The following is a 21,506-nucleotide window of genomic DNA, read 5'->3' on the forward strand; positions in this document are numbered from 1 at the left end:
CTTGTATGTATAGGCTTAATTAGGTGCAAAATATCGTATAAACCTACTTTATATGTTGGGCATTTGTTAGGTATCCTACCAAGTTGGTATAAAGTTTGTTGCCACATTCTCTTCTTAGATGTTCTAAAATTACTCCCGCTTGCTTGGCAGCTGCTTCTCCTGCTATGATTTACTATTATAGGATTCATTGTTCTACTTAATGGATGACCGCATCCGTATATCGATATACATATATTTAGAATATCACGCTCTCTCTCTAGACCTAGACCAGGATGGATAAAGTCTATCTCTTGAGGCTATGTCTATGGTGTTTTCGACGATAACAACCAAGCAGGCAATGTATCGATAAAATTTTATTGTGTCGATTGTCTCCTCATGAAGATGGTTCACTTGTGTCATAAGGAGACGCCCTGATGCAATTCTCAGGACGGCATTCGGTCGGGTCTGAATGTTATTCTATCGCGTTTCATTTACTTTCAAAAATCGAACTAAAGCCGCATAACAACCATTGGCCAGCTTATTGTCTTATATGATATCAACCTGGAATCTTTGACCTAAGTCACCAAGTACTTTCGACCAGCACTTTAAGGGACCTTGTTCCTACTTCTTATACTATCGCAAATAGCTATCGAACGTTACAATCAAAATCATGCTTTAATGTGGGATCGGAATTTTTTATTCCTCGATCATCTTTCCCTTGGTGAATAATTTGACTGTAGACTTAGTGACAGATATTTACATATTCTTCATTAGCTATGTAGATTTTTGTCCTCTCAAATTTATTATAAATATGTATTAAGACCCACACATAAATATGTATTACGGCTATAAAGTCGCATTCCACAGCCCAATCCGCTCAGAGGTATTTAAAGCCATGTCTGCGTTTGCATTCGTGCAAAATTAATAGGCTATGCAGGATAACTTTAACCTGCACAAGGTCAGCAGTTAAAATCGGAAAGGAGGGGTCCTTCAATACCGAACGAGGTTTCAGATAAAGTGACAGTTTGTAGTGTTACCTGTTTAAAAAGGTCATACGAGATGCAAATGTGAAGTGACACTCTGTACACCAAACTGCATATGTTATTCACCTACGCAGTCGACATCGACATAATGGATCAAATATTGTCGCGGTAACAGCCACCTTTCAACAAATTGAGAAGGAGTCTGCCAAAGTGGGACTGGCCCAAAATGACAATAAGACCCAGGTGATTATATCAACGCACAGGACGTCCAGTAGATTAGGAACAACTGTGGAACTTGAGTACTACAGCTTCGAGGTAGTGAATGATTTTATATACCTCGGTACCGCCAGAAGCAAAACTGATAACATCAGCTTTAAAATCCAGAGAAGAATAGTGTTGGCCTACCGATGCTACTATGGTCTGAGTAAGCAATTCAAAAGCAAGGCCACCTCTCGTAAGACCAAATTCACACTCTACAAGACGCTGATACTACCCGTGCTGTTGTATGGAAGCATGAGTACTTGAGGCAGCTCTTTGAGTGTTTGAAAGAAACATTTTCCGAAAGATCTATGGGCCGATCTGCGTCGATGTTGAATATCGTCGTCAAATGAACCATGAGCTGCACCATCTATTCTCGGACATCTACATAGTCAGTCGGGTCGAGCTGGATGAGGATGCCACATCTTAAAAGGCATATAAAAGCGAGCCAAATGATAGTTCAAGCAGAAGAAGAATACCAAGAATTCGATGGAAAGATCAAGTCAACATCCCGGCACATGGTCGAAAGCCTGTATGTGATGTCAGGTGCTGCGTATTTACCTGTTCAGAAGCCTTCGAGTGTATCGTATTACGACGTTTTTATTGCAATATTTCTGTATCTGATTCAACAGAATCGCTTCTCTCCTAAACACGGACTGCAGAAAAACGCCCTGGAGTTTCTTTTCAAATATATTTCCGGCCCAGACCTCATATAATGATACCGCTCGATTTTTTAGTATTATAAATCATAAGGTAGCATCTAATTATTTTCGGTAATTATAATAATTTGTATTATTTTTCATCACTTTCAGGTCTTTCCCACCCCGTCTAATGCTCCATATTGGCAAAGAGAATGTTCAGCGACAAGAAGACAGTCCAACATAAAAAATATTCTCCATATATCCTGGGAGATTTACATGTGAAAAATCTCCTAAAACCATTTACAAAATATCGTAGAAGATCTAAATAACAAGGAGCCAGGACGAGCTCGAACTTCCCTTAGCCAAGGAATTTTCATTTAGAACCTGCCAACACTTTATTTGCATTACAAAAATGTCATCTCGACGCAGTTCGGTACGGCGTAGAGAAAAACCACCATTCCAAAAATTTAAAGATCATTGCCGTAAATTTACGGCATTTATGTTTAGTAATGTCGGCATTATATTACTCGTTATATTCTATACAATCGGTGGGGCGTTTGTCTTTCAAGCCATCGAAATATTCGAATACGAAAGACAAATGACGATGCACAAGGAAGTGGTAAAGCTCGACTATACGAAAGACATATTGGATCGTTTGTGGATCGAGACAGCGACAAATATTAGTTTTTATGATCGTCATAAATATAAGGAGAGGTATGTAGGATTTCTAAAAAGCAAATTGATTAAAAAAATATATAAAAAAATTTATATTTTTCAGAATCAATGAAATTTTAATCGATTTCCAAAAGGCTGTTGTAAATCAAGAAAAAGAGGCTATAGATCCACACAAGCAATGGAGTTTTTCGGGTGCATTTTTATATTCTTTAACAGTGATAACAACAATTGGTAAGTTTTTTGTCCATAAAAATTAATTTTGTTATAGAAAAAAATCAATATGTGTTCGTATTTTAAGGTTATGGCAACATCTCACCTCGCTCAGATTGGGGCAAATTGGCCACAATCCTCTATGCCATTATTGGTATGCCCTTATTTTTGCTTTATCTCTCGAATATCGGTGATGTCTTGGCGAAATCATTTAAATGGATCTACTCCAAGGTATGTTTGTGTCGCATATGTCCCGGGGTGGCCAGAAGACGTATGCTGCGTGAAAGACGTAAACTAAGAGCTGAACTAATGTCAAGAGCTGTAAGTAGAACTTCAATTGAAACAGTGGAGATTTAAATAATCGGTAATTCTTTATCTGCAGTTAGCCGAAATGGAAGAGTCGCGTCACAGCAAATACACATCGAGCAGTAGTACAAGTGATAGTGCTTCCAGTTATTATTCCGAAGAATCGGAAAGTTCGTCAAGTTCTAGTCGCAGTCCACGTTATAATGATGGTGGTGGTAGCCAGGGCATAAGTCGCAGCCGTTTGGAGGCTTTAAATATATTAGATGAAGAAGACTTTTTGGAGATAGACAAGGAGATACGTGGTAGTACCGACGAAATTACCGTTCCTATAACCGTTTGTGTTCTCATAATGATAAGGTGAGTCGAAAAGAAATGATGAAGTATTAAAACGAAGTTCGGATGAGCCTAACTTGGTATACACTCCACCTTGAAAAAGACTTTCAATATGCCTAACAAATCGGATCGTTTTTTATCCATTAAGACATCGAAATACCAAATTGTAGAAAACCCAAAGTCAAACTTCGAACAGAGGCTGCCCCGACTACAGCTATGTGCAAGATATATTTATATTCCGAAATTCCAGTTCTGAATACTTTTGGTCCGGGAAGGGAATGAAGGAAACACTGGATTTTGGTTCTGTAGGGTTTGTCAGAACCGCATCCACCATAGATCCATATCGGTGAGATGCAATGGATGTAGAGAATGTGTACATTTCCTAGGTTGGTCTGGTCATCTCGGTGAGATGCAATGGGTGTAGAGAATGGGTGAATTTGCAATATTGCTCTGGACTAAACCAGATCCAGGAGTACTGCGAAAAGAATTACATACGAAAACTGTAGCTCGAAGCTTTGCAATGGTTACAACGTTGTGCGGATGGATCGTACCAAAGGCGGAGGTTGGGGACTTGCATTCTTATTACACCATTCTGTTCAGTACAGACCTATCTCACTTGAGCTGGACTCTAGTGACACATGCATTAAATGCATGGCAGTAGCAACCAAGTATGGAACTGCCGAGGTAGAGGTGCTACGTCATTTACCGGACATCAGTCCGCTTTTAAAAGGTAGTAACAGCCTTATACTAGGGGTTTTCAATGCTCACCATGAGTTGCGGCATTCTGTCCTAGGTTATGCCCAGAGGGGTATAGCGCTGGAAGAGCAAATCGATAGCTCCACGTTCGGCATGGTAAATGAGGATACCCAAACCAGAATAAGGGGATAGTGTAACAGTTCGCCAGACATCACAATTGTGGCACCGCGTCTGATAAATTACGTAACCTGATAAACTCTTCATTTCACTTGGCTCAGACCCCCTCTCCATAATCGTATCCATCAGCAGACCGCCCTATTTCATCATCTCTCAACGCCGCACTTTCCTTAACCAAAGAAAAGCCAACTGAAAAGGATTCAAAGAGTTAATTAACCAGCGCTTCAGGCAACTTTCCCTTTCTTCTCATGACACCATTGGACCATCTTCATGAGGAGACGAAGATCCTTCCCCTACGTCAGCATAGCAATATGCTTTCGTTGCAGTACCTGCTTGTGTGCTTCAGGGACAATCATCATAACCATAATATGGTGGTCAGAAAGGAACTGCACGAGAGAGAGGATCAACGTTGCCTATCAATTAGGTCTAAACACCTTTCATACTGATGCAGTTGCCACAGCGCTTAATGAATACAGAGTGAATACCGTCCTCGGAGCTCATCTTCCACCCATCGCAACTGAAGAACGTCAGTTGTCCAGGGAAACTCGAGTCAATGAATACTAGTGCTACGCAATGGAGAAGTATTCAAACCTGTCAGAACGCCCCCCTGAGAACTACAGAAAATGTTTCCTCTCGACACCAGTGGACCATCTTCATGAAAATACGAAGATCCTTCCCGTATGTCAGCAAAGCGAGATGCATTCGTTGCAATACCTGCTTGGTTGCTTCAGGGACAATCATCCTAACCATCATATCGTGGATAAAACTCCCCCACCCAGGCGTGCCAGGAAGGATCTGCATGATCAAGAGGAAAAGAGAGATCCAACGTTATATAGGAGAGCGTCTAGATCAAGTTGTCTATCAGGCAGGTCTAAATAGTATTCATACAGTCCTGAATACAGAGTGAATGTCGTCCTCGTAGCTCTCTTGCCACCCATTGCAGCTGAAGAACGTCAGCTGCTCAGACAAACTCGAGTCTGCGAATACTAGTGCTACGCAATGGAGAATAATTCAGAATTGCCAGAACGCCGCCCTCATGACACCAGTGGACCATCTTCTAGAGGAGACAAATCTCCTTCCCTTACATCAGCACAGCTATAAGCTCATTGCAGTATCTGTTTGTGTGTTTCAGGGACAATCATCCTAAAACTCTTCAAGTCGCTTTGTCTTGTGCGCATCTCATCTAATTTGAAAGGCCATGTTCCGAGATGTTGCCTTCTACTTGATCTTTCCATCGAATTCGTCGCCTTCCCCTTTCTGCGTGAACCATCACTTGGCTCGCTCTTATATGCATTTTTAGCTGAGTCATCCTCATACATTCTCACAACATGGCCTAGCCAACGTAGTCGCTGCAGCTCGATAGTCTGACAATGGCGATGTCCGCGAAAAGATGGCACAGCCCATGCTTCATTCAACGACGATATTCCCCGTCGGCGCAGATCGGCCCATAGATTTTCGGGAGAATTTTTCTCTCAAACATTCCAATAGCTGCCTGCTTCAGATCCATACAACAGCACGGTAGTATCACCGTCTAGTAGAGTAGAGAGGTGGCCTTGCATTTGAGTCGCTTACTCAGATCCTAGTAGCATCTGTTGGCCAACATATTCTTCTGAGGATTTCAAAATTTTGTTTATGGCGGTACCGAGATATATAAAATCGTTGGTCCAAGTCTACTGGACGTCTTGCGCGTTGATACCATCAACTTGGTCTTCTCGCTATTTATTAACAATCCCACTTTGGCAGACACCTTCTCAGTTAAATTTCCGATCGCATTGTTCGAACCATTTCGAATGTAGGAACTATAAAATACCGCGGCGATATATTTTTACCCCAAAAACCTAATCAAATGTATTCCTCAAGAACCCGGTTTGTAAACAATAATAAATATTTTTGTGCGCCTGAAGTTATGCTTTAAATTTTATCACTTCTACATGTTTTATATTGTGAATGATCATAAGATTTTACAAATATTTTTGGGTAGATTATCGTGGGATTGGTCCATTTTTTTAATGTATTATAAAGTTTTTTTCAATTAAAAAAAAAATTCAAAATTATTTTCCAAAAAATTCAAACTGATATATGTAGGAGAATAGGAGTTGTCTACAACAGAGATTCTTAGAGTACATGGGTACCTAATTTGCGATTTTGTAATACACTGCGTGTCATAACTATAGACGCACCTTTAATTCAATTGGTATGTTAGTTGACAAATAAAATGGACCCATTAAGTTATGGTTCACAATAAAACGACCAAAAACACGTATTATTCAATAAAAATAATTAATTTATTCATTATGGTTTCGCCGAATTCTGCACTTTCAAAATTACTGGTGTTGCATAACTATAGACGCACTTTTACAAAATTAGATAAATTTATTTTTTTTAAACTTAAATAAAATAAAATAATTTTAATCAATAAGGGAGGCTCTACCCTTATTTAAAATATGTTCAAAAATTCTATCCATCATACTGCCTATCAATTTTTTTCGGAATTTTTCATCGATTGACCGCCATTCATTTGTTTTAACTTAAAAGAAGTAACTTTGAGGTTAGAAACAGTTTGGAATTGGCGGTTTTCCGCATACACACGACGAGTCAAGATTCCACACATGTTCTCGATCGGATTCTGATTGGAAATTTTAATATTTTTTGATTTTAACCATACTTGAGTACGGCGACTTTTATGAACTGGCGCTTTGTCCTGCTGAAAACAGAGTCCTTCATTGTTGCTGCTTTCCCAAAATGGCAATAATTTGTCTTCCAAGACTTGATCTTACTCCATTGAATTCATCTGACAACTAGGAAATGTCAAATCAAGCTCTCCGTGGCTATAAAATGCTCCCAAGACCATTAAGGAACCGCCACCGAAATATCGTTTTAAGAAATATGGTGATTCCGTCTTGGTCTTGGGAGCATTTTATAGCCACGGAGAGCTTTATTTGACATTTCCTAGTTGTCAGATGAATTCAATGGAGTACGTTCAAGTCTTGGAAGACAAAATATTGCCATTTTGGGAAAACAGCAACAATGAAGGACTCGGTTTTCAGCAGGACAACGCGCCAGTTCATAAAAGTCGCCGTATAGTTATGCAACACCAGTAATTTTGAAAGTGCAGAATTCGGCGAAACCATAAAGAATAAATTAATTATTTTTATTGAATAATACGTGTTTTTGGTCGTTTTATTGTGAACCATAACTTAATGGGTCCATTTTATTTGTCAACTAACATACCGTCTGAATTAAAGGTGCGTCTATAGTTATGACACGCAGTGTAGGTTGGCTGTTGATGAAAGTTCTTTCCTGAAAATATTGATAGAAAAAAAAAACAAAAATTGTGTCACCTCTATTGGCTTTAGCCATAAGTCTATAGGCAATTGCCTTGTAGGCTCGGACGGACAATTGAATAGATGGCGTGTGTCGTGAGGGCTTTGCTGGCAGGAGGGGCACCTGTTTAGAGTTCCGGGGACAATGCGCTCTCGATACGAGTTGAGAACATTGTTTTCCAATTTGATTTTGATATACCATTTTCTCTTTCAGTTACATTCTATGGGGAGCGATACTATTTGCCCGCTGGGAACAATGGAAAATTCTTGATGGCAGCTATTTTTGTTTTATATCGTTGAGCAGTATTGGTTTTGGAGATTTAGTGCCGGGAGAAGGCCTAGTAAGTGTCACTATGTTATATTCATAAAACTCCTTTTAACTTCTATAATTTTTTCCTTGCAGATTACCGAAGACAAAGATACTGTGGGTGTTAGTTTTATAATGTGTGCCGTTTACTTGCTGCTGGGCATGGCATTGATTGCTATGTGTTTTAATTTAATGCAGGTATGGACTACTATATGAAAATATATATTTGAAAAAAAAAAATGATTTTAATTGCTATTGTTTTTTCTTCATCTAGGAACAAGTCATACACAACTTGCGTGCCTGTAAGCGTGCCTTTAAAACATGTTTCCGTTGCCGTTAGAATCTCGTATTTATTGTATTGTGTATAATGATTGAAACCGAGTAGACAACAATCAAATGTGTTCTAATTATTAGGATTACCAATTAATTTTTAAGATATTTTCTTATTTATTATTATTTTATAAATATAATACCAATTTTATTTCGATTTTAAGGAAATTTAAAATATGAATATATCTGAACTAAATTGCACGATTCTGAAAAGAAAACGAAACAAACTAAATCAAGTGACTTATTACAAACCTTTGGTATGTTTCCGTACTACTATTTTTTTTACTGCGATAACAAATTTTCCTTTGTGATATCGAAAAAATAGTAAAAGTTAAGAGATTCTGTGCTTTAAAAATATGTGAAAAATTCCATTTCAAATAAATTTCATATGTCAATTTGTTATGTCACGCGACTTTATTCATTTAGAATTTTTCAGAAACCGACTGCAAATGTATATATTTATTATTATTATTATTTTGAAATTATTATTTAAAAAAATAAACATGTTAATTGATTTATTAATATCAGTGTAATTTTAGTTTTAAAATTTAAGTTCATAATTTAAAATATTTGTAATGGTTAATAAAAGATATCGAAAAACAAATATTAAAAAAATAACTATTTTCCAAAAATAAATAACTATTTATATAATTTTAGTTTATAACTTGTAAGCGTTAAAGGTATTTTTTAATATGTAAATAGTATTACTACGATTTTTAAATATCAATTAAAAAAAATAAATTTATTTTTTATTATAAAAATTTCAATAAACTTTTTAAATGTTATTCTTTTATGTCTTTTGCTATTCCCATACAATGTTTTTTCACAAATTACTCCAATAGTGTCAAAAAACATTGTCCTTATCATTGTCCCCAATCAATATATCTCTAATATCCAAATTGCATGTCTAAAGTGTAACAAATTATAAACAATTAATTAACTAATCAACATCATCATCATCATCATCAAAAAATGGAATATTTTGATGCACTTGACTGTGGGTAATAGCTGGATTTCTATATAAATATGTGAAAATAATTTCCAACTCTTTATTCAACGTTTATTTGTAAAAGACTTAAGACAAAGGAGTTTTTATATAACTCAAAAAATGCACCAATTATTGAAAGTGTTTTGTTTTATTGTGTCATTAATCCTGTACCTATTACCTACGAGTAATGGCCAAAATTGTGAAGAACATTCTACGGTTACCCAAGAGGTATGTCTGAAAGGGATTTCGTTATGAGCCTGCAAACATCCGAGTATATAAATATAATTCAACGAACATTACATTATCTCTAAAACTTAAAAAAAGTGGAACTACATTGAAAATTTAATGACTTTACAATAGAACTCAATAAATAATATTTAAAAGTTTTATGGGACAGAAATAACCATAAATGTTAGATGCTGTGGATCTTAACATAATGGTATTAAAAAAGTGAACAAGAAAATATAAAAAATGAAGACATGACATTATGGTTAGCCATATAGATCCTGAAAATTAAACAAGCTATATGTAAATCTCGATTTTAAGGAAAAGGGAAAACGAAACGGGAAAAGATAGCACAACGTGAAAAATACGGGGTTAATGTAAGTTTTTAATAGTTCATCTATTACCATTTTTTGATATTTGTAGGAGAATAGGTGTTTGCGACGACGTGTCGTTGTACGCTTTCCTTGTAAAGGTTAGGAGCTTTTTTGTAGAATCCGGCTCGAACGGAGCAATGTTTGCGTTGATACAAAATATGTAAATAAAGAAATAAAAAGATAATTGTTTAAGAATTTTTTACCAAACGTAGATTTGGTTTATATTTTATTGAATTGTTCGTGGAACAGTTAATATTACCTTTGCTACAGGGTTTGATGCTTTTTGGTCGTGAACCAAAGAACGAGAGTTATTAAAAGCTAAGATGTCACAAAGCGGCGCTTTGACATAGTTACTCATTAGATATTGCTACTACCTTTTGTCTTTAGTTCGAAATACTCAAAGACGTATATAAAGGTAGTGAACAAGATATAACGATGGGTGCACAATTTACTTTAATTCAAAAGGAATTATTTCAAAATAATCAACAGAGATTCTTAGAGTACATGGGTACCTAATTTGCGATTGTTGTAATAGGTTGGCTGTTGATGAAAGTTCTTTCCTGAAAATATTGATAGAAATATATTAATTAATTATTAGGAAATCGGATTTGAAGAGGGTAGCCGGAGAAATTGCGTCACCCCGATTGGCTTTAGCCATAAGTCTATAGGCAATTGACTTGTAGGCTCGGACGGACAATTGAATATATGGTGTGTGTCGTGAGGGCTTTGCTGACAGGAGGGGCACCTGTTTAGGGTTCCGGAGACAATGCACTCTCGATACGAGTTGAGAACATTGCTGTATCCGGACCATAGTTGTGCCAGTATTGAACGGGTTTGCTTAGGACGAAGCCTCTCACTCTCCGAAACTGCAGGAAGATGTTGTTGTAGGACTTTATTGCATCTGTAGCCATTTATGGATTCGGAGACCGCCAGTTGATGCTCGGATTTCATAACGTTCGCTATCGACAGTCTGTTGACGTCCGATGGAATGACGTCTTGGATGCCATTACGATAGCGTCTGGCTGATGTGTCGCGGAGGCGGATCTGCCATCACTGTGTGATGATTGGGATGACACGGTAGATAGCATGCCAGCAGGAACTGTCTAGTCAACAACACATTATGTTGCTTGACTGACAGCATCCTGGTCTCCTCATGGAGGTGATCGACGCTCGTCATCTGGACACAACCGTTTGCAATATTTTGAGTTGTTTCCAAGGGTCTCCATTGTGTGTCACTAAGGAAAGAAGTCCAGACTGGGGCAGCATAATTCAGGATGGAACACCCTATGGCCTTATATGTCGTTACCAACGTTTCTTTATCCTAGCCCCAGGAGGTGCCAGTAAAAGTTTTCAGAAATTTATTCCTAGCTTTCACTTTCTGGTTGATGACCACCCCAAGGATTTTCGGATTATGGACGGTGGGGATGCGCCTACCTTCAACGGAAATCTCAAGTTCTAGATCGACTTCTCGCGTCCAGGAATTTAAAAGTTACACAGTAGACTTTGCAGTGGATAATTTTAGATTGCGCTCCTGGAAGAAGTTTGTAATGGTGTCTAAATAGTTGGAAATTCTTGTCGTCGCTGAACCGTCGTTGTGCTATATGATTCCCAGAAATGGTGTTGGTGGGTAGTAAGAACGAAATGCTTTTTCAAATGCGACGGATGAAAGAAGAGAAATCGGGCGGTAGTATTCCCCATTAATAGCGGATTTATCAGGTTTTAGAATTGGAATAATCCAACTTTCCAAATGTCAGGAATTACCAACTGTAACATCGATAACTCGAGAACTTTGGTCAGATTTGGCCAGCCCTATTCTCAAGCTTCTTTAACATAAACATGGCTACTGTACCTAGATCTTTGGTCAGATTTGGCCCAGCCCTATTCTCAAGCTTCTTTAACATGAACATGGAAATGCCTACTGTACCAAGGACTTTGAATGGCTTAGATTTTGAGATAATTGCCTCTACGCCCCCACACCAAAATACATGTACCAATCGATCACACGTATTGGGACGTGATCACCTCATTGGATGAGGAACAGAGCCCATCTAAAACTCCGGGGTCAGGCACCTTGTTTTAATGCAACTCCATACCGAGAGAACCTCTGTTGTCATAATTTGGTGACATGGCCGTCATTCTATTTAAAGGAGTTCAGAATTATCCACCCACTCAATCGAATACCGCCAATCAACGTCAATGTTTTTTTGCAGTCCCATAAGAGGTGGTGGAATTGCCTGAAAGGGAATGACTATCAACTTACAACCTTCCCCAATTGAATCAGTGCCATTAAATTTTTTTTTTTTTTTTTTTTTTTTTTGGGAAATATACAAGTTCCTTATTTGTATAGTTAATCCCTTTCTATAAGTTGAATTAGAAAACCGCTGGTACGTCAGTGTCAACCAATGATATTCACTTGTGCAGCCATTGGGATCAGCTCGCTCAATGATTACTACTCATTTCATTTACGATCTCTGGGATCTTTGCTCCAAGACAAGGTTTAGAATACGTAAATATATATGTATAGTTCCTGCATCCAGTCTCCATTCTACTAATTTTTCACACAAAGTCTTGGTTCTATATTATTTATATATCTTTTTTCTCATTTTCAGCTTTATTTCATTAGCTACATACTAACTTATGAATCATTATTGTAATTAGTTACAGACTTTTCTATCATGCTGTACTGGGCGGCCACTCTATTTATCGGAAAAGTGTGTTGACAAGATGATGGAGACGAATAAATTTTCACCAAATGTAAGTGGAATCACATATAAACTATTTAAATGTATTTATTTATAAATCCGAAACTACTTTCAGTGCTTAATGGATTGCATGTACACTGATTATGAAATCTATGATGGTCTGGAAACGATTAACTTGGAGGCAGCTAAAAAGTTATTAGATGAACAAATTGCTAATGAAGATTTCAATGCGGTATATATGATGGCATTTGAAAGATGTGGTCAATTTGGTAAGCTAATTTTTGGAATTCATTATACGCTAACACAACTATGGCGAAGTGGAAGGCCACAAATTTATGTAACTGGGATTTTATAAATTTTTCATCGTCTAAGAATTTGTTAAACTTCATATTATTACAAAAGACCCACACTGTATTTATCATATTAGAGGATATATATACGAGAACAATTGTGACAAAATTTGGCTCAGATTAATAACTCCGCCGAACTTCAAGTTACAGTGAAAATAGTTTGTAATAACGGTCAAGGGACCGGCGAAATTGATCGCTATAAGTGATATGTCGTAACAAGCGATATCAAATAAACGACAGAACTTTTTTTCGGATATTTCGATATCGTTGTTATAACCGATATGTCATTATAAACGATTTCGACTGTACGTCTATTTAAAATTGCTAACAGTTTTTTATCTAAATTTTTTTACAGAAAAATCCAATCTGTTTGAAGTGCTCTCTTTCATCAATAACACCAACATACATGGCTGTGATAAATATCCCATGTTTGTGGATACATGTGTTTGGTACTATACTGTGGCCAATTGTCCAGCAACACATGCTCTGGACAGTGATGAGTGTAAACAAAAAACTGAATGGGTTAATGAATGCCTTTTCAAATAATAAGAGAAAAAATACAAACAATAAATTCTTAAAAAAATACATCGATATATTTCAAAAAGTATAAATTTTGGTCTTATAAAATCAATTCACTTATTATAAATTAATTACAAAATATAATACATACATATTTATGTAAAAGAATGTAACATAATATTTAAAAAGAAGAAGAAGAAAACAAAAAGAAATTAAAATAACAAAATCGACTCAATCGGTCTTTAAGACATAATGTGCAACAGGGGCCCTGGTTCTTTGGTATTGTTTAATAGGCGGTCGTGGAGGATTATTCTTGGAATTCAATGATTGTTTATTTTGCCGCAAAGTACCTTGTTTGGAGTTTGGAACCTGTTGTTGAGAATTCAAAGTGTCTGGCTTTGCAGCTATTGTCAGTTGTTTTTTGTTTTGTGGCAAATTTAATTGTTGCATAGTTTTCGGATCTGTACTAAGGGCAATATTTCTAATAACAGGCACAAGGACTCTTGTCTCCTGTTGTTTAGGATTAAAGGGTTGTGTAGTTTCAGTCTGTAGTTTTTTGTTTTGTAGCTGATTTAATTGTTGCACAGCCTTCGGATCTGAGCTAGGGGCATTATTTCTAATAACTGGAACTAGGACTTTTGTTTCTTTTAATTGTGTATTGGAATTGCCAACCGCTATTTGTTTTCCATCTTGCAATTGTTTAGAGGGCTGATGTATTTGTCGCACAGATACCTGTTCCAATTTAGGGACTACATTTCTAATAACTGGAATTAATGCTTTATCATTTGTTCCGCCTTGTTTCCCATATGTTAATTGTTCTTGTTTTATTTGTTGTCCAACAGCCTGCTCTATTTTGGGCACAACATTTCTAATACTGGGATTTAGTATTCTTACTGGTTGTAGCGGCATTTTAAAATGTTCATCTGTAGATTCTCTCTGTTGTGGCATCTGCTCAGCAGATGGTGGAGATGTAGAAAAAGTCTGTTGCATCTGTGTCAATTCCAAAACCTGTTCATCATCCTGTAGAGGTGGTATATTACATAGAAGTTTATATTTACTGTATGTAGATGAGGCCTTGTTGACACAGCCCTGGCGGAAAAGTTCCTTAAGCTTATTGGACATGCATTGTGAACGATTGGAATTCGTTAGCAAATCAAAGGCGCTCATTGGCATTTTATGTCTTTTCTGCAGCGATGTAAAGGAAACCGAATTACCACTGGCGGATTTTTGCAGTGAATTGACTTCCGACTTTTGCTCCTGTTGTTGTCGCTTAAATGCCCTCGATGATATCCTCACCCGGTTATCAACAACCAATTTTCGTTTACGCACCTCAAGTCGATGTGAGGGTTTTTTACCCTGTGTGGGATTAATCAAATATGTGGGTTTGAAATTGGTTGTCTTCATTATCTTACTAGCGGAATTCTGCCCGGCAGTATTCTTCTTTGCCAAACCACCACGTTTGGAATATGTTCGTATGGGTGTTATACATTTACGCCATTTCGAATTGGAATTTTCAACATTTTGTGGTGCTTGTTTACTCAATGGTGTGGAGCACACCACACCCGATGCGCCACTGCTTTTGGAACCATTAACCGGTGTTGAGGGTATTCTAAAGCTGCAAGACATATTCGACATATTATGGAAATCTTCTCGGGTAACTGCCTGTTGACTGGACGAATTGGTAGTGACCAAACGACCCACATTACATGGTGTTCCATCTTTATTGTTGTGATATAGCCGTCGTACCTTTACACCTGGCGGTAGATTTATAACACGATCATCACCAATTTGTATTCTCTGTGCAGGTATTGCCCTGCGAAAGGGTTCTGGTGTCGGCAAGGCACTACTTCCAAAAGTATCACCACCACCGCCAGTTGTTCCATTGTGACCCAGTGATTTTTCTCTCTTCAACGCTGTACTATTAGCCAAAGGCCACATATTCTCTTTGCAATTTCCATCCAGTGAAGGCTTCAAAGACGAAGCGTTTGTATTATTCGTCTCCTGCTTAAAATTCATTTGATTGTCCAGCTTCTCGGCCAATTTGCAGCACCGCCGATTGGGTATTATGTTAACAAATGTTATCCTTCCATTACGATCAATTTGTGGCATAAATATCTCCGATTCCTTACCATCAGCTTCGACTAATACCACATTGTTTCCGGCCATTAGCTTTATTCGATAATTCAGTTTGTTACCAGCCATGTTTGCTCGTATAAATTTACATTAATATTATTGAGAATGTTAATAATAATTCCTATAGTTTTTTAATAATTAAATAGATTTATTTCGAAGACGCGCTCAATCTAACAATACACAGCTATGACGTTTTGTTTTCAAGGCGATGGCGACCTATTCTAAAATCGTTAAAAATCGATACGAATAAGGGGAAACAGCAGAGAATGTGTGATGAAATACCATAAGAAAATGAAGCACACACATTATGTTTACGTATAAGAACGGGCGGAATGTCAAACAACTGAAAGGTTTTGTAAAAGGATTCAAAGAAATAAAAGGAACTAGTAGCATTTCGATGATGGTCTCCGTGAAATGAATCACCGAAACTACTTCCAGATCATTGGCATGTTAATTAGTGACATTTACTTATGGTGTTTTTACACGATATGTATTTTACCTATGTGCTGTCACTTTATTTACATATGCAACTCGAACTCGTCATCTAAAACATACGGAAATTTCAATGTGTCAAAACGATATGCAATTACATATGTATTTTTTCCGCGTAGGACGCGCTCTATTTTCGTATGTGACAAATAAGGAAATCAGCTGTTTGAATGAAACACATTGTTGGAAGAAAATATTTCAATTGCAAGTCAAAGAAAATGATGAAAAGGCAACAATTACAAATTATTATTTCGTTTGTAGGTGTTAAAATAATAGTTTGTTTATAAACTAGTTTTGTTTTAAACTATGGTTCATGGTACAATTATAAAAGGTAACAGCAAAACCCAGCTGTTTTGATTCTAGCGTTATACTAGTGTCAATATGAACTTGACAAATTATGTTTTTAAAAATAACCCAACAGAAAAATTGGCTAGCATAAAATTCGAAATTGTTCTTAATAAATGTACTCCGATATTCAATTTACTCAATCTGCATGCTGGGAAAGTTTGAGGAGGCAAATCTTTCTTCATGGAATAACTCGCAATTACCAGCATTTTCATATGTGTTAGACATATAAGTGGCAATGGCTCAATTAGAGGAAAGATGTAGAAGCCATAGAAATATAAATTTGATAGATTTTCATTCATGTTTTTCAATTTTATTTCGAGGATTCGAAAATATTACATTTTCAAAATAAATATAATTTGTTTGTTTGTTTACATTATTCTGTCAAATGACGTTGACACTAGTAAAACTTTGAGGGTTAGGTTTTTTTTTTTTGAAACCATGAAAAAAACCATCCGTTTGAATGAAAAAATCTCCCTAAAGAAAAAAATAGTTATGTTAGCATAACTTTCTACATTCATGCAAAAATGGCGTTCTCTTCTCCTGTTTTCTGCTAGACACATTTGGCCTGGCGCGAAAATCATTAAAAAAAACTATAGAATAAGTAGAGATCATGGTATAATTATATAAGTAGGATAGCTTTTGCCAACAAAGAAAAAATACACCTCTACCTTGAGGCTTGTTATGTCAGAATAAATAAATCCAAATGTAATGCATTAACAATTCCAAAAATGAATGAAAAGCCAGTTTTTTTTCACAAAATTGAATAGGAAATAACATTTTGATACTTATTCATTCCACAAATTTTATATTTCTTCCCTATGGGACTTGGAAAATGTATATTTTAAACGACTTATATTTAAAATAATTTTTTTGAAATATTTACATAAAAAGCCACAACAAGAAAAAAATTGAAATTGGTAAAGCTAAGGTCACACTACGCAAATATTTGACTCAAATGTCTATTTTTTTTTTTGTTTTTGCCACAAAAACTGTCAAATTTGCATATTCTTGATTTTGTGTTCACATCACACTTAAATATTTGACACATTTTGTTTGCTCAAACAGTGAGCAAATAGTGTCAAATAATGAAACGGGAAAACATGTTTGACATGAGCTTGGATGGTTGCAAAAATGTGCAATATAATTTTAAACATTTTAATGAATTTCGTCGCCCTTACAAAAACGATATTTTTCTCTTAAACGGTGCTTGTTTCATATCGACGCCTCCGAACCATAGTATGCTAAGTCGACTTAGCATGTTTTATAGTTCTTCACGTTTTTGGATACTACAGTCCTTAATTTAAATTCACTGAAATTTTGGTAATAATCGGCCAATCCAAACCAAAGTTATAAGCAAAAATGTACTTAGCCTGGCACGTACGATTAAAGAAACTTCAATACTTTGAAAGCTTCTACTGAAAATCTCACTTTTCAGACTTAGCATACTATCGTTCGGAGGCGTCGATATATATTTGTGTTTTTTTCAACAAAAAAGTGTTTCTCTTACACAGATTTTCAATTAACCGGGTTTTCTTTTAAGAGAAGTAAAGTGTTTGAAAATTCATCTGAAATATTTGTTTAAAATTTTTAGTTTCAATTAACCTATTTTTTGATAAACCGGCGTTCGCTTATCCGAATTCGACTGTATATACTTGAAGATTTAGAAAGGAAGAAAAATAATTTACAAAAAATTATTGTTGTTGTTTTTGGTGATCAAAGAAAAGTCCTTATTTTTGATAGCGGACATGATAACTCCTCACTCGAACATCGGAATCCGAAAATTCCAAAGGTGTTAGAAAGAGTGTATGTCTGGCTCTCGTATGAACTAGGATTATTGACTTCGCACAACTTTGAAAATTTTTATTTTGGAAAATCGCCTATTTTTGACCACAAACTTATGCGGTGTACACACTAGCATTTTTGAATGGCACTCTTGCCCAAATTGTGCTTGTTTGATAGTGTGGCCTCACATGTTTGTCATTCATCAGGCAACCACAAAAATATTTATGGTTGTTGGACAGTCAGTAATCGATGAAAAAGTTGACAGTCAAAAATGATAGTGTGTACACCGCTTTAGTTAAAAAAATAAGGAAGATCTTCACCGATTAACTTTAAACGGCATTTACATTAGAACTTTTTGCAGGGTTAACCTACTTTATGAGGATTTATTTAACAAATATGCAAAGGAATTGACAATTAAAACCACTGGGTTAACAAAATGCGGTACAGTGTAAACGTACTATTATCCTTGTTCCTACACTCCCAGAGAAACGTCTAAAAATTTGAAATCGATTGGGTTATTAGTTTTTGAGTTATCGTGCCCGCCATTCGCAAAAACACTGTTTGGAGAAAAACGCGTATAATGTTTGAGAAGCCCCCTTGCTGTCACCTGATGCTAACACAATAAATCGGCTATATCTTCAAAAATTCTTGAGATTTTCTCTTGAAAATGTATAGGGACAATCTTGAATTAGTGTATGTTCGAATTAAATCAAAATACAAAATTAAATTTTTTCAAACCGAGTATGGGGGGTCCCTTAATGTTTTATGGCGTCTGTTTCAGGTTTCTGTGGTCTACTTGTTTGCCACTTTTTACGCATTTTCAAGTTCGTATCATTTTCCGTTCCCTTTCTTTTTAGAAAAATATTGTATTAGTTTTAGTTTTGAAAAAGTACGGGAACGGAGCTAATATCTCAGTTCATGCATTAATTGTAAAAAAAATTAAAAATTGTCTTGGTGACGTAGTCATCCAGATAATTTGACAAATAATTCTGAAATGTTGAATCCATTTCGTCCCACTCTTTTAAATTTTAAAATATTTGTTTATTCTTTTGCCTTTATAAATTGTTCAGTAGGCCTATTCTGTAACTTTTTAACAACATTCGACATTGTTTATTTTACAACAAAAGAAATTTAAACAATATTGAATGTTGTTGAAATTTACAGAATAGGCCTACATGTTTACTTTCTAGACAATTGACAAATTGCCGTGTTGCCACAAACCCAATAAACAACTGTACAACACGTCTCGCACTAATCCACACATAACAACACATGGCTTGGTAACCCTAAACATATGACTAATCATTGTTATCGATAACGTGATTTTAAATTGGAATCGATATGTGGAAAAGCAGAAACCTATCGTAATCGAAATTATATCTGAATCTGAGAGATATGTTTTGCGGCTGCAGTAGCAATTAACGAGTAAAAGCCGAAGAAAGGTGTTGTACGCGTTAACGTTAACGGGAGTCGTCGAACGGATAGAAAAAAAGTGTCGCTTGTGTGTTTTTGTTGTTAAAAAAGGCAAAAATAAATAAAAAAATTTCAAAATAAAAAAATAATAATTTTGTATGCTTGTGATGGCATAATAAATGCAAATCCCTCCATAAAAATAATTGTCGAAAAAATAATGTTTAATGAAATTATACGAAAATAAATTAAAATAAAATATACGAATGTGCGAATTTAAATTAAATTGAGAAGAAAAAATAAGGTAATAAGCAACAAATAAAAATAAAAAAGCGAAACAACTACAACAACTGTGTTATGTTGTGGAGAGTGAAAAGAAAAACATCATCATATGAAATCACTCTATTAAAAAAATGACGATACATCATAATGACAATAACAACAAAAAATAGAAGAACAACAACTACAACTGTTTTATAACGAAAACATAACAACAAATGAAAACAAAATGATTTATAACTAGTCAAAAAGAAGTATAAACAAAGAAAGAAATTAAAAATAAACCAAAAAACATAGAAAATAGAAATTCCAAACAAAATTTCAAAAAATTATTGTGACGTAAAGCGGCATGTGAATGAAGTGTTTGAAGTGACAGACAAAATTTTGAATTTTCAAGTTATACAAAAACGAACGTTTCAATTTGAAAAATAAAAAATAAAATACCCCCCAAATCCTAGTATAAAGTGAATCATTTACCACCAAGCAGAAGAGGAAGAAAATAAAATTGTTGATTGTTGTGTGCCTCAACGGTCTTCTCATTGTGAAAATTCATTTCTTGTATTGTGGACGAGAATTATGTTTTTCTTGTTGGTATAGGTCATTGAAACCTGTTAAGGCCTGCCTGCCTACCTACACACAGCAAATACCACAGGAAAGAAAAATACCTAACCAAAATGTAGAAAACTCTGAACTAAAACCTAAGAAACAAGCGCGGGGAAAATTGTTAAGAAAAACTTGTCCATTCCTTTACTTCCCTGTAGGAAATGTCTACAGTAAATCAGTATTGACTTACTATTGACATCGTCACCAATACTGTTGACCGACTATACCCAACACAATGCATTTTACTATTGACATTTAACATGTGCTTGTCATTGGAAATGAACTAGTGACTTGGTCAGTAGTAAGTCAGTAGTTTTTAGATATAGACACAGCGTCGCATATGTGGACACGGTCAGTAGTAAGTCAATAGTTTGTATATATAGACTAAAGGTCACATATGTCACTTGTAAATTTTTTATAATTTCTTTTGCTCAAAAAATTTTTCACCAATTAATTAATTAATTTAATTATTACCATTAATAACTTTAAACTCGCGTTTTTAACAAAATATCTGTCTATTGCCGCCAACATATTTATAATTAAAGAAAAAAAGAAGAAGCATAACCATGCTCAGTTGGTTGTTAACATAACAAATGCTTCTTCTTATTACATGATATGTAGACAAGTTGTAGAAAATATGGAGACATGTCGCCACAATAGTAGACAAAGGCGATACAACACCCCACATTTCCTTCAGGGTTTGGACTTGTTGTTTGTGTATTGTGTGTGTGTGTGTTTCTTCTGTTACTTTTTGTTTACAAAAAAACCACCAGACGTACACGAGTACTTGTTTGATGTTTCTTGTCTGATCGTTATTACTCTTGGCCGTTAGTAACGAGAGAGAGTCCGTTTGTGAGTTTCTCTTTCAGATGGAATTACAATTGATTGAAAATATATTTTCTACAATTGGGAAAAATCGTCAATGCTTAATCGTGTCTTAATTTGTTGGTTGATTAGAAATGAAATTTGGCTATTTTTGTTGTTGCTGCAGTGAATGCGTTCTTACCTCTCCGTTATAGATAAAGTTGTTATTGTCGCTGACTGCAATGTGACATGTGTACCCAACCCGTCGTGCACATTCATATG

The 21,506-nt window shown here is 35.7% G+C and overlaps 1 protein-coding gene across 1 annotated transcript; it reads left to right on the forward strand.

Moving 5' to 3' along the window:
* Positions 1–2,267: 2,267 nt before the first annotated feature.
* LOC133324994 (TWiK family of potassium channels protein 18) lies at positions 2,268–8,228 on the forward strand. The gene is made up of 8 exons (XM_061533823.1): positions 2,268–2,575; positions 2,640–2,767; positions 2,835–3,067; positions 3,129–3,249; positions 3,316–3,409; positions 7,796–7,922; positions 7,985–8,086; positions 8,163–8,228. The coding sequence occupies exons 1-8, from the start codon at positions 2,274–2,276 to the stop codon at positions 8,226–8,228; spliced, it is 1,173 nt and encodes a 390-aa protein (XP_061389807.1). The 5' UTR covers positions 2,268–2,273.
* The last annotated feature ends 13,278 nt before the right edge of the window (positions 8,229–21,506 follow it).

The sequence above is a fragment of the Musca vetustissima genome, unplaced genomic scaffold (assembly GCF_032173495.1).
Source record: "Musca vetustissima isolate MV318-11 ecotype Yass unplaced genomic scaffold, APGP_CSIRO_Mvet_v1 utg5400, whole genome shotgun sequence".
In the NCBI taxonomy this organism is placed as follows: Eukaryota; Metazoa; Arthropoda; class Insecta; order Diptera; family Muscidae; genus Musca; species Musca vetustissima.